This window comes from Leiobunum rupestre, chromosome 8 (assembly GCF_980474605.1).
Source record: "Leiobunum rupestre chromosome 8, qqLeiRupe1.1.hap1, whole genome shotgun sequence".
In the NCBI taxonomy this organism is placed as follows: domain Eukaryota; kingdom Metazoa; phylum Arthropoda; class Arachnida; order Opiliones; family Sclerosomatidae; genus Leiobunum; species Leiobunum rupestre.
This window is the reverse complement of record NC_143391.1, coordinates 16872639-16890964: the sequence shown is the minus strand read 5'-3', so window position 1 is coordinate 16890964 and position 18326 is coordinate 16872639. Positions and strand designations below refer to the sequence as shown.

The 18326-nt window shown below is 41.5% G+C and overlaps 1 protein-coding gene across 3 annotated transcripts; it reads right to left on the bottom strand.

Moving 5' to 3' along the window:
* Positions 1-3133: 3133 nt before the first annotated feature.
* Positions 3134-4245, bottom strand: LOC149932525 (uncharacterized). 3 transcript variants are annotated; one of them, XR_016472981.1, is made up of 4 exons: positions 4030-4245; positions 3830-3966; positions 3359-3773; positions 3134-3286 (listed from the first exon to the last, which is right to left on the bottom strand). XR_016472981.1 is itself a non-coding variant. In XM_090156516.1 (3 exons), exons 2-3 carry the CDS (start codon positions 3905-3907, stop codon positions 3489-3491), a joined length of 363 nt encoding a protein of 120 aa, XP_090012642.1. In that variant the 5' UTR covers positions 3908-3966; positions 4030-4245; the 3' UTR covers positions 3134-3488. The 3 variants fall into 3 exon arrangements, 1 of the variants encoding a protein (XP_090012642.1); XR_016472982.1 differs by having other exon boundaries at positions 3386-3773; XM_090156516.1 differs by having other exon boundaries at positions 3134-3773.
* Between the last annotated feature and the right edge of the window lie 14081 nt (positions 4246-18326).

Sequence of the window (18326 nt, the reverse complement as noted above, 5' to 3'; positions counted from 1 at the left end):
ACACCAAATACCTGAGGTTATATTCCATTTAATTAACAAGCGTTGGTGGCTGAGTGGTTAGAGTACATCTCTTGCACGAGGCAGACCCGGGTTCGATTCCCGGCCGGCGCCAAAAAATCGCAAATTGATACTAAGACGAATACCGTGTACAACTGGTGGAAACTCTGCCATTGGACGTTGAGAGGTTGCACAACACTCAGTACTCGGTCCGCCCCAAAGTCATTAAGAAGAAGTTGTAGAGAAAACGCCCATACAAACACAACAGACCCAACATCCACAACCTTCATAACGCAAACACAACATTCACAACACGAACTCAACATTCACAACCTACGCAAACATTACAATAACGAAATATCCAATAAAACTGTCGCGATGGTGAGCGTTGACGAAAAAAGACCAACCAAACCCAACCCAACCGCAAAGCAATCCGTTAACGCACACCGTCACACGTTGTTTTTGCCAACCATTCGAGAAACTGCGAACGCAGTGAGCCAAGAAACTGCGTACGCAGTGATTACCCTTTACCCCGAAAATGCGTTCGCAGGTCTGACAGACAGACCCACAGACAGAAACGGTTATTGTAAAAAGAGTAAGAGATTATAAGCATCTCGGAATTATAGCGGAAACCACTTAATAGACAGTTTCAGCAAACATATTTCTAGGCGTTTACGCGAACGTCTACCAATCTCCAGAACGTTGCAGACGTTTACGTAAACGCCTAGAAATGGGTTTGCTGAAACTGTCTATTAATTATATAATTTCGAAAATCAATAAGAGATTATGACTTCGTGCCTACTTAGGTTGGTCAACGTTAGAACAAAGATTTATTTAGATAACTTAAATTTTTATGTTTAGTGTTTATAACTTGAAGGCTCCAATGCATATATTCAGTGGCGTATTTGAAATACGCTCTCTTTTGGGGCTCGGAGGTAAGATGTTACCGGGACCCGGACCCGCTCTCGACGGCCCTGAGGGGGTCTAATGTCCGAATAAAGATGCTATTATTATTAACCGAGTGACGTCACTGTAACTTTGGGAAGGCTAGCTTTTACGGAACCGACTGACGTCACATACTAGAGTAGAAGGCTGGGAACAGACCTAGAATCAACGACGCGTAAACCAAAAACAACCAAACGAGACAACCAGTCCTGTTCTAACATTCTTTACTAACCTTGCTCCCGCAGACCCCGCGGTGCCGGGGGGGGGGGAGAACTAGGGGGCCCCCAAAAATGAACGCTTAGTTCCTTGACAAACGAATTACTATAGGTAAAAAGTTAAAAGAAAGCCGTAAATAAAAAAACTGTAGTTAATAAATAGCTGCTATCATAGTCCGTATAGGCGCGTAGTATGATTTAAAACATTTGGACTCTTTTGGAGTTTATTCGTGATGGTGATATCTACAGCACCAAACATTTTTAAAAGTATTACGATTTATTTTTCGCCACAATAACCAAGTTATAAAGTTATGTCTTATCACGACATCACTTCGTGCAGAACTCTCGTAGACGAGGAAGGTTGTCTTGTTTTGCTTGTACTGGTGGCTCTGCGAGAATGCAGTTGAACGCCGGTAAAATGAGAATCTCTAGTAGAAACGCCAAAGTTTTATGCAACCGATCCATTCGCCAATTATTCCTTCGTCTTTCCACAAATATCTTAAGTCAAGTTATTGAAGTTTACGATTCAAGTAAAATGGTGAAGTTTGACAAGCATTTCTATGATGGTCTATATAAGACTATCATAAAAAAAACGATACAAAATAAACAAATCTAAAAGATATTAGAAAGTGGTTTTTTAATAATTGAGCGAAGCGAGCGTAGCTCCCTTAGCAACGACTGCTATGGGGAAAAACTGCTGGTCCTATGCGAAGCGCGCGTAAAAGGCGAGAGAGTATAAACCGCCCGAAGCCTGGGGGCCTATTCTTGTCTTGGCGATACGCATGTCGTTATGGCGGAATCGATAAAATATCGCCATAACGACATCGACCGGCGAAAACCGTATTCTTGTCTCCAAAACTCACTTCGACATCGCCGTATCGCCAGCGAATTATAACGACAGGGCTGGGGATGTCGGAATCGCGTTTCTTTGTCGTTATGACGTCATTTTTCGCTTCGAATCGCGGTATTTTCAAAATGGCTGCTTTACAGCTCGCATGTTTTGAGTTTTGGCGTCTGTCAGAAATGGAAGAAACGAAGAGTTTGGGGTGGGAGAGAGTTCTAAGAGATAGATCAAAAGCTTTTGAACTTTCGGAAAATTAGTTTAGAAGTTTATTTCACCTAGATAAGTATTTAGTAATAGAGATTTGTGAGCATCTAAAAGCGACGTTAGAGTCAAACGCGTCCAACGTAAGAGTTACGGATCTCCCTGTAGATTCAAAGGTGAGCCATGAATTTAAGAATTAAATTTCGTAATTATTAGCGTTTTAATAATTATATGGTTCATTAGGCGTTAGTGGCTGTTCGATTTTGTGCTTACCAGAAAGCAGCTAGTTGGCAAAGATTTGTTTCTTGATGTCAGTCAGGCCACGGTCAGTCGCTGTCTGCATCAAGAAACCGATGCAATAAATAGCATTTTAATGCCAAAATGGATAAAATTTCCACTGAGTAAAGGGAAGCCACAAAGTTGAGGTAATTATCAAATCTTCTCATAGCAGATAAATATTAATTTAACAATGCGTATAGATTTATGGAGAAGACCAGATTTCCCGGGGGCCATTGCTGCAATAGATTGTACGCACATTGCAAATGTTGCTCCAAATTCACGAGATTCAAATTATCGTGAACATTTGTACATTAACAGGAAAGGATACCATTCCTTAAACGTGCAATTGGTAAGCTTTATTTATATATCTAAATAATATACATGTACATTCAAAAATTTACATAGGTTTCAAGATATCTTTGAAAAAAGTTACCTAGCAACCAAGAACTCTAGAGATCATTCCTAAGGTAAGTTTTGAGTATTAACTTCTCAATATAAAGGTAAGTATGAGGGTGTATAGGTAACAGAAAAACAACTATTTTTCTTTTCAAAACTTTATTAGTGAAATTGTAAAAGATTCTTCAAAATAAAAAATTTCAATTTTTCACTTACTTTGTTTTAAAACTAAGCATATGAAACTCAAATAGTTTTTACAATACAAATTCCCCTTTGAGAACTAGCTATATGGCACCAAGTTTCCAACTGATCTTCCATTATCTTAGTTTGCTTATCAAGATTTGAATTTATTTTCTCAAGAAATTGTTGAGCCCTTGCATATGGCCCTGTTGCCTTTGTTGGTTGCGACCTTTAAACGGTTTAAGCCAAATTATCTTTTCCAAATTTTAAATATTTTTAAAGTAAATGATTTTCTACTTACCTCGTGCAGCTGGAGAAATATTTTTACCTTGGGAGTGATTAGAACCAAAGAATATAAAGCCCCAGGAATGGAAGGATTGATATTATTGGCCGCGTGTTTTGGCCGAGCTAGAAACTTCCGGCAAAGCAAATCAGAGTAACTGGAAACGGTTACCGCAACCAGGTCTCTCTTTGAAAACGAGAGGTGCAAAAGTTCCACTAGACGGAGCTACACCTTCCATTCCTGGGGCTTTATATTCATTGTTAGAACTCACAGACGCTACTGGTAAACTATGATTAAATCTTGGAGATCTGCGGGAATGGAGCCAGTGGGGGAAGAATGGGCTATAGTGACTGAATATGGAGGAGCCATTGTTGAAGAAGCTGCGGGACTTTGATCTAAAGTAGCCAATGCCGCATCCATTTTCTTCAATTATCTGTTGTTAAAATCAAGAAATGTTACCATGAAATGTATTCATGAAAGAATACTTACCCCAAAACCAGCTTCTGGTACTTCGTAGTGGCCAAATGTACCCCCTAGGCCGCTCAATAAACGAGAGCTGCCCAGCATTTGCTCGACCTTCCTCAGTTGTCTTAGTTCTAGTTTGGGAAGTTCCAGTCAGCCAAACTCTGGAACATTTATGCATAAGTAATAGAAGTAACAGTATTTCTATTCCAAAAAAATTACTGCACCTCCAGTACGGTCCACAACAAGCATTAAGCCTTTGGACAAGACTAATGCACATCGCGGTGTACTGTACGCCTCGTTTGTACAGTTTGCATCAAACTTACGGCTAACGAAACGTTCATTAGCCTCCATGTATTCTAAAATTAAAACCTTTAGATTTCCGCAGAATTTTGTGGCGCGACTCAATGTTATTTTAAAAAAAACTACCAACGAAGAACAAAAATGACAATTGCGAAAACGTAAACAAACGCAAAAATATTACAGCAGCCGACAGAAATAAATAAGTGCGATTCGTATTGGACGATTAGAGGGGCACGTCACCGGATGTTGACGTCACAACTCGCCTGGCGGTATTTTCGTTTTTACGACATTTCTGATAGCGAGAGGGGGACAAGAATAAGGTTCCAAGCGAATGTCGTTATCTCGAATGTCGGTATGGCGAAGTGATAAGGCGGAATCGTTATGTCGTAACCGAGACAAGAATAGGCCCCCTGGTGCCCGGTGAACACCCGGTGAACCTGGAAGCGCGCGCAAAAGGGGACCGCGTGTATAAAGGGAGAGAGTAGGGAGAGAGAGAGAAGCCAGATAGCGCGCGTATAGAGGGAACCTGGCAGCGCAGCGCGCGTAAAAGGCGAGAGAGTAGAAACCGTCCGAAGCCTGGGTCTAATAGTATCGCTAGATAGCATGTGTGTAAGGCGACTTTCGATAGAGAACCTGGCAGTGCACGTAAAGTGTGTGTAAGAGGGGAGGGGATTGAAAGGCTTTTTTATGCATTGCGGGAGGGAGGGAGATGAGAAGAATGAAAGGCGGTTTTTTATGCATTTTTTTATTTAATTCTGTCCAAAATGAAATTCATGGTTTCCACAACTTCAATTTCAATGACTCTACTGCCTAATTTTACAACTATTTCCCCAGACATTAAAGTAACTGGAATGAAATTGGCCATTTCGTTGAATTCATCGTCGCTGTCGAACGCTGGGTCCTCCAAAAGGTTTCTCCTTTGGAAATAATGAATTATTATTATTATTTGGCGATGTATAAAATATGTTTGCTCAATTTAATAACTATTTCTTGTATGCTCTTATTTCACGTCTCGCTCGCTCCGCTCAAGTCTGTGTCAAAAATACCCTTTGGGGTTTTGTGACGTCCTAGTATACAGGGTCTTTTTTTTTGCTCGGAAAAGTGTTTTTTTTCAAAAACTATTTATAGTACCGATTTCAAATTTGGAAGGTCAATTCTCTATACCGGGGGACATCAGTTTGAGAAATTTGAGCGTTTTCGGTAATGTTTTTCACCAATTTTGAAAAATTATTTTTCGACCACTAGGTGCGAGATAAAAAATTTCTATTATAAAGTTGTAGGCCGTCATCGAAAACCCTTAAAAATTGTTCACTCGACGAAAAACAATTTATTTATCAGTGAAAATTCGAGCTTGAAAAATTTACAAGTTGGTGAAGCCAAATTACGATTGTTTGAAACGATAATTGAAACCGAATTACCTAATCCAGTTGAAACTTTGGTTAAAAAAACGACCGGATTTAAAAAACACGAGGCTATAGGTCAATCCTAAACATGCATTGGGTATTTAAAGGAAAACTTTGGGAGATTATTATCAGTGTTTGATAATATTTCGAACAATGCCTCGTTATTCAGTAGCTGAGCGTACCGAGATAGTTGCCATTTACTATGGAGAAGCAGCGCAAAACCTTAGAAGAGTGACTGAAATCTTCGCAGAAAGACATCCAAATGGAGCACCATCTGTAAATACAGTAGGACGAGCAATTCACGATTTCAATCAATTTGGTAACTTGCAACCTAGGTTTCGCGGATTGGGTCAACCGGATTTAGACTTCGAGAACAATGTACTCGCGTACTTTGTGGCATATCCTCGTCACAGTTGCGCTAACGCCGCTGCTGATTTGGGTTGTTCTGCAAATCGTGTGTGGAAAATTCTTCGTAAGAATCGCTATCACCCATACAGAGCTTCGCTCCACCAAGGACTAATTGACGGAGACCATCAAAGACGTTATGAATTTAGCAACTGGTTACTAAATGCTGTCCAAGAAGATAGACAATTTTTGCGCCATGTTTTGTTCTCCGACGAAGCGTCATTTTCTAGAGATGGGCCCTTTAATCATCAAAACAGCCATCTTTGGTCTGACATCAACCCACATTGGGGTTTTGAATATCATCACCAGGTTCAATTTGAACGGGTCAATGTTTGGGTTGGACTTGTTGGAAACCGTTTGATTGGTCCCTTTTTCCTGCCGACGAACCTCAACGGCCAAAGGTATTTACATTTTCTACAGAACGAACTGAGTGACGCAATCGACGACCTTCCATTGGCTGAAAGACGTCAGTTGTGGTTTCAGCAAGATGGCGCCCCTCCGCATTTTTCCCGGCAAGTAACTGAGCACCTCAACAACGAGTTTCCTGAAAGGTGGATAGGGAGAAATGGTCCAGTGCATTGGCCAGCAAGGTCACCTGACCTAACACCGCTGGATTATTTTCTCTGGGGATTCGTTAAAGCAAAGGTATACGCCACGCCCATTGAAACTAGGGAGGAACTCATTAGACGAATAATCAGTGCTTGCCGAGACGTCACACCAGAAATGGTAGAGAAAGCGTTTGAGAGCTTAATTGTCCGCGCACAAACCTGTGTTGCAGCCAATGGTGATATTATTGAAAATGTTTTGTAAAAATTTATGTGAATAAAATATCTGCATTTAAAAACCAAACGTGTACATTTTTTCAAGTGTGAAAACTCTACTACGTTTGTATTAGACTTGTTCCCTTTTCAATTATCGTTTCAAACAATCGTAATTTGGCTTCACCAACTTGTAAATTTTTCAAGCTCGAATTTTCACTGATAAATAAGTTGTTTTTCGTCGAGTGAACAATTTTTAAGGGTTTTCGATGACGGCCTACAACTTTATAATAGAAATTTTTTATCTCGCACCTAGTGGTCGAAAAATAATTTTTCAAAATTGGTGAAAAACATTACCGAAAACGCTCAAATTTCTCAAACTGATGTCCCCCGGTATAGAGAATTGACCTTCCAAATTTGAAATCGGTACTATAAATAGTTTTTGAAAAAAAACACTTTTCCGAGCAAAAAAAAAGACCCTGTATATAAAAACTGGCTGCGCTTATAAACCCTGCTGCGGTTATGAACCCCAATCTGTTTGTGTATCTCTTTATAGTCTTAGTCGATAGCTACGCCGCAAAATTTTCGTTTTGAAAACGAAAACATTTGAGGGAGTTGGCTGTTTTCGGTCTATCGAAATCTGGAAGCCTTGCCTGCCTTCCGGTCTGTATCTCCATACCTCAGTATATAGGCCTAACCCTAAACGGGGGAACTCTCTTTCATAGCCATTGAACTGGTACTTTTCCACTGTTTCACATTGTGTTTCAAAAATTGGCGACAACGGTCATGTGGTTTGGTTAATTATTTCTGTATGCAGAGACGATAGAAAGAGGTAAATTCCAATGCTCGCCTTCTCTTGGTTCCCCGCGATATTATCTTTCTATTGTTAGAGGCTAAAGAGGGGGGAAAGAAGCTTTTCTTTTCTCCCCTCCATTTACGCATTCCACTAACGCTGCGCGAAACAGCCGAACGACAGCATGACAGCATCTTTTCCATTGAAGTCGCTGTAGCTCCCCTCCATTTACGCGCCCCCTAAAACTCTTCAGCGATGCAACGGACAGCCGCATTGAGAGCTCCGCTCAATATTGAGACGTTTAAGACGGCGGTGCAAAGCTAAGGTGTCCCATTTGTGGTTTTTGAGCCCGTTTGTCATCGACGTACTCCACGCGAATCCAACGCTGGTCGCGAAGCGAAGGGCACGCCGCTGGATATTGTCAACCGCGTGGACGCCACTTGCAGTTATGATGGGGACCAGACGGCCGAACAGTACTCCAGTATCGGAAGGACGTAGGTTTTAACTCCTAACGACTTCGTCGCAAAGGAGCAGCGGGACAAGTGTCGGCGGATGAAACCCAAGGCCTTAGCGGCTTTTGCAATGACACGGTTGATGAGGGTGGAACACTCCATGGTGTCTGTTAAGGTCACTCCGAGATATTTTTGAGAGGAGACTGTGCGTTGGTCAGCGCCTTGAAGGACATATTTCGCTGAGTGAACTGGCTGACCAACTCGGCGAAGAGAGAGAACTGAGCACTTTGCAGAGTTTAGCGATAGCAGCCACTGCTCACTCCACTTGCCGATGGTGTCGAGGTCGGATTGAAGAGTAACGCAGTCCTGTGTCGAGAAGATAGGCCTGGAGAGTGCTACATCATCCGCGAAGATGTAAAGTTGGGATGTCGTTGATGTAGATGATGAAGAAGAGAGGCCCCAGGACCGATCCTTGCGGTTTGAAAAGTAGCCAGTGCTCACGAAAACTCCCCAAAAATATTATTTTTAATAAACAGTTTTTTGTGTAAAATGCAATATCAGTCTTTATAATTGGTTTTGTTTTTATAATTTCGGCTCGCCATGGTCAATATTTTTTTAGTAAAAGATTATAAAATATAAACCATAGAAATCGGAGGATTAACTAGAATGATTTTTATAATATTTCGGTTCGGGACGATTAGAACCGTTCCTTTAGCCTGTGCTTTTCGTTGGCTAGCATACAACGGTAACGCCATCTCCACCGCGTCTAACTAGAAACTATCTCTCCCAAATGTCCATAGTTCTGGGAGAGTTTTTGGTTCATTTTCAGTTACTGTGGTTCGTCTCGTCTTTTTTCATCTTCTCTAGTTCTTATACGAAATTCGGTCATTTTAGCTTCTCCCAGTCCCAGGCCCGTATATGGGGGCGCCAGTGGATGCTCAGCGTCCCCAAATGAATACTGTCTTGAGCATCCCCAACCGGAACTACCCAAAAAAAATCGATTGCTAAACTACTTAAAGATATGATCTAAAATATTTGTATATTAATCAAAAAGGAGAGTTACATCACAATTTAATTTTAGTAAATATTTAAAACGTTTTTACTATAGTTTTGAAAAATTTTGTTTTGGCGCGATTCACTGCAATGGAACTAGCCAATCAAAAGTGTTTCGACGGATATAACCATAGATATAAGAAATGTATATAAAGGTCTAGATAAATTTCGGAGCGTCTAAGCCTAACATAAAATACGGAATTAACACTTAGCAGACACCGAGGAAGGCACGTGACCAAGAGCGCGAGCTCTCTTAGCATTTTAGTACTAAGTGCTAGACCTTTCCGCAGGCCGTAGTCTTAGACACCATCTGTTGGTGACTTTTAGTATAATTTTTAAGCATGAGACAATGGCTCTCGCGACGATAGCATGAGCTTTTTTACCGATAGACAGCGCCTTATAAGGATAGCCTGCAGAAATTACGCGTTTCTGCTAGCTGTCACCTCCGTATTCACTCCCTTTGAAATATTTTATCTAGACCTTTATATACGTTTCCTATATCTATGGATATAACATTGCCTTGATATTTTTGTGCTACACCAGGATACACGAAATAGAGAAAAGTGATTGGACAATACTATACTACAACAATGGTAAAACTTTCATAGGACTGCAAGTCAAATTTGCTCAATTCGCCACAAACCCTCGCTACGCCCTTGAATGATGCGCAGAACTACGAATATTTCTATGTAAGGGGCGGTACATGTAAAACACAGTAGGTCCGGATTTAGACCAATTTTTATAGAACAACACAAAGAGTGAAAAAAAAATTATTATTATAACTAAGGAAGAATTTGGCCGATGACCAGATATTATTTAAAATACATTGTTGAATTCAAAATAATTTTCAACATAAATAATTACACTATTTCGTTCAAGTCAATATTCCGCGTTCGTTCATTTTCAATACTTAATATTTCTAAAGAACTTAAACGACTCTCACTCATACTATTTCTAAGGATTGTTTTGATTAACTTTAATTTAAAAAACCTTCGCTCTGCAGCTGCAGTGGTTAAATGTAATAGTCTTAGTCGATAATTCAAAATAACGGTCAAAAACGCCGCCGAACAGTTTAGTAAAATATTTTCGGCGGCGTAATTGTCGGCCATTGTCGAAGTTTCCCCCAGGATAGGGATCTGTCTCATTGGAGGCGATTTGAAGTCATTGTCGTATTTGTTTTCGTAGATATCGTGCTTGTGAGAGTTTGGGTTTTGGATTCTAACTAATTTTATCATAGAACAGTTTCTGCGTAGGAGGCTTTCTCTTTGGTTGCGGATAGCACCTTTTATGTTGACTACTTCCCATGGGTTCGGGTCGAAGATGGGATCAAATTTATTTCTTTGGATTAATTTTGGAAAACTTGATCTCCAATTTTAAATTCGTGAAATCGGGCATGGTGCCTGACGTCGGCTTGTTCTTTCATTACGGATTTCTTGGCGTTATGTCTTTCCCTTAATTTTTGGTCGTACGGTGTCGGTGATGGAATGGTTGGCAGAGGTGTTGTTATGTGGCGAACTGGCGATTAAAAAACAAAAATGCTGGGGTTTTTCCAGTAGAGGAGTGTGCAGTCGCGCGAAAATTGAGGAGATATTTTAGTAGAGTTATTTTCCAAGAAATTCCTTCCAAAATTGCCGTTCGATCAGTCCATTAGCTTGGGGCCATCTGGGCGTTACTCGTTGATATATAAATCCATATTCCTTAGTGAAAGTCGAAAAATCTTTATCATTAAAGGGTGCACCGTTGTCCGTTTTCATTTTGGTTGATATTCTAAAAAGTTAAAAAAATATTTTGGAGATCCTGTATGGCGATAGAAGAATTTGTCGATGGCAAAAACGTTGTAATCGGATAACGTCTTCGTCTGCGACTATTATGATATAGTCACCCTTAGGAGTTGGGCCGAAGTAATCCATGGCCACTGAGTGCCATACGTAATTTGGTAAAGGCGTCATTTTTACCGGTTGGTATTGTAAATTAGACTGACTGACACGGGATACAAGTTTCAATTTTCTGGTTCACCTGTGCATTTATGTTTGGGAACCAGAGTTTATCTCGGAGTGTCTGCTTCGTTCGGACTATACCCGGGTGTCCTTCATGGGCTTTATTTTCGAGAGATGCTGGTAAAACTATTTGATTTCCCTTCAAGAGCAGTCCGTCAACTTAATCAGTGATTTAATTTCGTAACGTTTTGTACGATTGCCAACGTTTGAGTTCCTCTCCGGTGGGTCTATATGATGTCCATTTTGCGTCATCTAAGATAGCTTCTCGTACGAACGGTATGATAGTCAGTAGTTTGTCTTTGTCGGTTTCTCTTTTTACTTCCTCAAGGGTTATGGCTTCGAGGAATGGTACTTGTAATGCCGCTAACTGAGTCTCCTCATGTTGGCCATCTTCACTGTTGAAAATTGGGTGTCTCGAAAGGTAGCCGACAGGGTTGAGTTTTCCGGGTTGGTAATGAACAAGTGGTTGTGTTCGCATCCGTAGACGATACCCAAAGCTTCCCTATCTATCTGTAAGTACTTCATTTAAGTGGTGGTTAAAGTTCGACTTGAAAATGAAACGATGGTTTCTTGTTCCAACAGTTCCAGCTGGGAAAGCTTAACGGCCACACCGAAAGGACTTGCATCTACGTGTATGGTTGTTAACTTGTTGGGATCAAAATAACAAAGTGTTGTTGCTGTTTTTAGGTGTTGTTTAATGGTTTGCATAGCATTGTTGTGGTTGGAGGTCCAAATCCATTCGCTTTGGTTTTTTTTTGTAAGATTTCTGAGAGGTTCCGTGATGGTGGCGAAATTAGGTATAAACCGTGCGCAGTAATTTACGAGGCCAAGGAAACTTCAAATTTCGTGTATGTTTTTTTGGAGCGAGTAAAGATTTTTTTTGGGTCTGGTTGTACGCCTTCATTTGAAAATATTTGAAATTCAAACTTTTCTTTGTCCATTAATCTTTGCAGGACCATTACAACGTTATTTTTCTGGTCAGTGTTATCGTACCTCCTAGGATAATGTCGTTTTGGATAACTATTGCGTTGTTTGTTGTTATGGCTCCTCGATATTTCATTTCCACGGTAATGTGTCGTTGTACAGGTAAAAGTTTGGGTTTCCATAAGCCTCGGGGCTATTTAAAATGTTAACAAACGGCGGGCTTTCAAATTGATGATTTGGTAAAAGTTACTTCAGGAAGTTCAGTGAGCCTAGTGGAACAACAACTCAGGACTATAATTACTGCAATATCCGTTTTTTTTTTAAAACACTTTATTTAACATTGTAAATATCGGTCTTCGTTGAGTACTATCCCTTATGTTGTTTAACAGTGGAATGTTGAATTTAAGCAGAGTGCGAGACATTTATCTTGGCTAAGCATCTAAGAGAAAAAGCATATTATTAAATAGAAGGTAAAGTTTTGAAAAATAAGACAATTATCAGTAAGATTGTTGCTGTTTAATTCAATGACTGCCGTCAATTCGTCTTAAGTGTCATTCTTTAGTGTAATGTATTTTTAGTGGGATATAATTACTCTTCATAAGGTTTTTGTTTATCTAAGTTTCTACAAACATAATAATAAATATAATATTACTTACTTTAAATGTGAAATAACCTTTAAATACAAAGGTTAATACTAAGGACCTTCAGTCACTGCTTCTCCCAAAACTGCCATCTAGGAGCAACAAACACAAGGAGAACGCAGCTAGACTTTAAACACGCTAACGAAGGGTTGTGTACGAATTTCATTGGACGAGCGTCACGAGCCTTTACGCTGAACGTTTTACCGGCGGGGGGGAGACAATTTCCGAATTTTCCCCTTCCGACGGCAGCAGGCGCTAAAGCGTCTAGCCAATGAAAAATGTACACAAGAAAATCCACGACTTTTGACGGGCTGCGTTCTCCTTGTGTGGGGTGTTGTGTTTGTTGCTCCTAGCTGCCATTGACATTGCCTGATATTTTAAAAGTTGGGCCTATGTCAGGCCTAGGCTTAAATATTTTCAAAGCGAACCTAAACGAAATCTTATTTATCTTCCTCACAATGGCATTTAAATATTCCTTATAATATGTAAATATGAAAACAAAACTAAAAGTTAAAAAAATCTTAACACTTTTATTAAATAAAAATCCAAAACCGTTGAAGTGGTTCATGTGAAAAATTTCAGCAAAAACCTATGGGAATTCTGCGAGCTTGAATCGGATGGATCCTTTAAAAATCGTCTGAGCTTCTACTATTTTTAACCGCCATGTTATGGCGCTAGCGGCTTGCCGTAGTCAATGAATGGCCGCTGATTGGCTGAAGCTTAAGCAAAGACTATATAATCATTAGTCGTTGCTACAAAATGACTTGGCGTCAGGTTCTCCCGTAGACTGTAGCATTCTAGAGTCCTTTGCAACAAGGACAATAAAGTGCAAATGGCAGTTGCACAGAAGATCAGGACGGTCTTCAAAGCGGTGGAGACCATGGTATACGCCAGTCACCTGGAACTTGCTAGGGTGCAGGGTGCATTTGAACAACTTAATGAGACTGTGAAAGATCTCAGAAAGCAGAAAATGAGCTTCGCTACTGTTGCAGCCAGTAATGTAAGCTCAAAGGTTCCTGAAATTACCAAGGGCAGGAAAAAGTCCACCGTTAAGAAAGGGGGACCAAAGGTCCCGCCAAGGGGAAAAAATGTGGTACTGCTCTATCCCACAGAGCAAGGTGAGACTTCTAGTTCTCTCAAGAAGAGACTAGAGAAGGAGGTTGATCCCTCCAAACTGCAAATAAGTGTTCAGAGTGTCCGGTCCTGTAGGAACGAGGGTCTGGTGGTACAGGTTAAAACCGCTGAGGATATGGAGAAGCTGAAGAGGGGAATCAGCGATTGTGCTGCCTTGGCAGACAAAGTTAGTGTTAGAGCTCCAAAGCTCAATAACCCTAGGGTTATCCTTTACGGTGTTGATGAGGACATTGTAAAGGAAGAAATTGTTGCTAAGCTTATAAGCAACAATAAGCTCTCCTGCAAGGAGACGGATATTGTCTCTAAGTTCTCGCTGAGGAACAGAAAGGGTGGTGTTAACTGGGTGCTGGATTGGCCTCCAGCCCTGCTTAATTCGTGGAAGGCGAAAAAGAAGCTCAATTTGGGCTACTCTGTGGTTGGAGTCAGAAGTTATGTGTATCTTCCAAGATGCTTTAAGTGCATGAAGATTGGACACATAGAAGGTGGGTGCATTGAAAATAGAAGGTATTGTTCCCTATGCTCAGAGGATCACAGCTACAAGGATTGTAAGAGTGATCTTAAAACTTGCAGAAACTGTGCCCTGAGTAATAGGGACAAGAATTCCAAACACAACACTGCGCATTCAGCCCTGGATGGCCAGTGTCCTGTGTATAAGAAGGAGTTGGAGTTTCTAAAGAGTAGAACCAACTATGGAAGTGAGTAGGAAGCTAAGTTGTCTGCAGGTCAACTTAGGCAAGGGCAAAACTGCAACCTCTGCGCTTAGACAGTGTTGCCAGGAAGGCTCTATAGACATTGCCTTACTACAGGAACCATATGCAATTAACGGTCGGGTAATAGGTCTACCCATGGGAACAAGGATCGTCTGTTCCCATGACAATCCAAAGGCAGCTGTAGCTGTCTTCAACCCTCAGGCACAAGTGATCGTGCTCTACGAAGACTCTCACATGGTTGTGGTGGATGTGATTTTGGGGAATCTAAGCTTATGCCTGTTCTCCATTTACATACCACCAAATGAAGACATTGAATTCCATATCGATAATATTGCGAATCAATTGGAAGTGCAGAGTGGAAAAAAGGTTATCTTGTGTGGTGACTTTAACGCCCATCACGCGCTTTGGGGATCAAAGCATCACGATGAGAGGGGTAGGTTGTTAATCGACTTGTTCAACTCGTTTGATTTGAATGTCGAGAACGATCCGGGTAGTGGCCCGACGTTCTGGACCGTTAATGGTAAGAGCTGGGTGGATCTTACGGTATCCAGTATGGCAATTGCGAGTAGAGTAATTGAATGGCGTGTCAGCAACGAGGAAACATGCAGTGATCACAAATACATTTTCTTTGAAATTGGTGATCTTGTCCTGGAGAATGATTCGAATGCAATTCGTGTCAAGGATATTGATCTTGAAAGGTTACAAGATATTATCGTGCCTGACTTGGAGAGGTTGATGGAGTCTCCACTCAACAATGAGGTTGAGGTCGAGGCATGCGTGGTGGAGATTAATAATCTCATTATTGAGCGTTCGAAAGAATGCTCAAAGTTTCGTAAGAATAAGGGGCACAGGTCCACTCCCTGGTGGACAAGCGAACTCAGTGAGAAGAGGAAGGAGTTACGAACGCTCAGGAGGAGGTTCCAAAGAACCAGGGACCATGCAGCCCGGGAGGCGCTAAAGGTCGAGTACCGTCGTGAGTCAAAAAGCTATAAAGCACTTACAGCAGACTCCTGGCAGGATTTCTGCACAATGGTTTCAAAGGAGGATCCTTTCTCCCTACCCTATAAGTTGGCCACCAAGAAGGTCAAGTGTAAGAATGCATTAAATTGCATCAAGAAACCGGATGGTTCGTTGACCTCAGGTATTGAGGAGACGTGGTCTACTCTGATGGATACTCTTTTTAAAGATGACTCCTTGGATGATGATGAGGGAGTCATTGCACGAAGACTTCATGAGTCAGAATGATGAGCCATTTACGAGTGATGAGGTCTTGGAGACTATCAACTCTTTTAAGAAGGGCAAGGCTCCTGGTGAGGATGGTATCACCATCGAGCTTTTCAAGATATTTTTCTTAGCTTGCCCAGCGTTGTTTGTCAGGATTTTCAACACTTGCCTCAGTATGGGATACTTCCCAAAGCTTTGGAAGGTTGCTAAGTTAGTTTTTCTTTATAAAGAAGGCAGAGACAGGCAGGACGCAAAGGCCTACAGGCCAATCTCGCTTCTTCCGGTGGTAGGGAAGGTGCTTGATAAGCTGTGGTCAAGAAGGTTGTATTACTTTCTTCACAGCAACAAATTGCTTAGCGATAAGCAATTTGGGTTTAGACATAGTCGATCCACGACTCACTGTCTAACCAATATGGTGAACCAAATCAGGGATAACAAAGCAAATAATTGTCACACCAGTCTGATATCTTTAGATATCGAGGGTGCTTTTGACAATGTGTGGATTCCAGGAATCCTACACGGTTTAAGGAACTTTAAGTGTCCGAAGAACATATATGAGACATATGTTAACTATCTGAAGGATAGAGTTGCAGTGGTGAGGGCAGGTAGTACCTGTGTACGGAGAGTACTGACCCGCGGCTGCCCTCAAGGTTCATTCAGTGGACCTCTGCTATTCAATGTGGTTATGGATAGCGCACTGAGGATTGAGTATCCAGAGGATTCTCTAATCCAAGCCTTCGCGGATGACTTGCAGTCATTATTTTGGGGCACGTCGAGGCGTGCTCTCGAAACCACGGGTAAGGTGATCGTGGATAAATTGACCAATTGGAGCCAAGTCTATAAGCTGAGTTTTTCCATTAAAAAGTCGGCGGCTATCACCTTCGCCGCAAAATCCATAATGAAAAGGCTCCCAATCTATAAGATGGGAGCCGTCAACATTGCAAATGTTGACAAGTTGAAAGTTGTTGGTGTCACCATCGACAGCAAGCTTTCCTTTCTTCCTCATCTCGAGGAAGTAAGTGTCCGGGTGACGAAACTGGTGCAAAGCATTGCTTGTTTTGCAAAGGTTGAGTGGGGCCTTGACCATAAAGCGTTAAGGACTATCTACAACGGGTGTATTGTGAGAGTAGTGGCTTACGCTTGCGGTGCTTAGTGGAAGAGCACGCAAAATAGTGTGATGGTGAGGAAGTTGAGCTCAATTCAGAGAATTGCGGCCCTTCGTATTACTTGTGCTTACCGTACTGTCTCGAGCGATGCGCTGCGGATCCTTGCTGGTATTCAACCGTTGGACCTGGTGGTGAATCAGGAAGCTGCTGTGTTCAGATCCTTTTCTTTTAGAGAAGACAGTAAGCACTGTGGGGTGGAGTTACGTGGTGGTAACTACCTCTACCCAGGCGAGCCATGGGAGGACCACCCAGCGGTCAGAAGCATTATAAACATCACAGAGCAACTACCCAATGGCAATGGGATAGAGGTGTTTACTGACGGTTCGTTGTCCGGTCGGGGTGCCGGAGTGGCATTTGCTGTGTACAGAGATGGTATGGAAGTGTACAACGAGGTCACTCGCATTAATGGTAAGGTGGATGCGTTTTCTCTTGAGGGTATTTGCTGGTTAAGGACGCATGGTCAGCGTCCTGGTGATGGTGCAACGGTTTTTACAGATTGTCTTTTTGCTATTAACGCAATAAGCAATCATAAAAACAATCATGGTTTATGCCATGATATCCGTAAGGTGTTAAAACGGATGGAGACTCAAGTCAACTTTACTTGGATAAAGTCGCACACTGGGTGTGCAGGGAATGAAAGGGCTGACTTTCTTGCAAAGTCAGCAACCGATCTTCCCGAGGAGAAGGAGATGAAGCCAACTAAGTTGGTGATTAAAAGGTGGCTCAATGAGGTGACGACTCAAAGGTGGCAGGAGTCGTGGGATGAGAGTGAGAAGGGAAAGGTAACTAAGAAGTACTTTCCTAAGGTCAATGGTAGCTTCAACACGAATTACTATTTGACGCAAATCCTAAGTGGACACGGTAAGTTCCCACTTTACCTGTTCAACTTGGGTCATATTGCATCGCCCAAATGCATATGCGGCGCTTTGGAAGCAGACTCAGAGCACTATGTTCGTAATTGTCCTAGAACAAACCATTTGTTAAGGAGACCAATCCGCGAGAATGGACTTCACAATCTGAATAACGAAACGATCAACGATCTTGAACGCGTAATGCGTTATATCGTTGTGAATTTTGACGAACTCACGAGTGAGTCGTGAGTAGGAGATGCAGGTATACGGGTGTATACCGTTGTGTGTATCTGATTTAGGAAGCATTTCCTATCTTTGTATACAGGTCGACGGCTCGACCAGGACAGATGATGAGTAACCCCTGTAATGCTTTGGCGGTGCACGGGGTATATAAATACAACAATCTGATGTAGCATTCTAGGTAAGAGTATAAGATTTCTATCCTTACGCCTGATATGCACGCACTATTTTTAAAATCGCGTGCCCAATTTAAAACGTTTAAAGATACAACCATAGATATAAAAAATGTATATGACCTTTATATACGTGGCCTATTACTATGGATACAACACAGAAACATTACACACTCCCTCCTATACGTTTTACATCGTGGGTTTGACTTTTCTAATATAATTTTCTGTCTTTAGCCCGCTTATTTCAAGGATTTTATTTCGGAATGCGCGCGGTCTGCTACCATAGAGAATACAGTC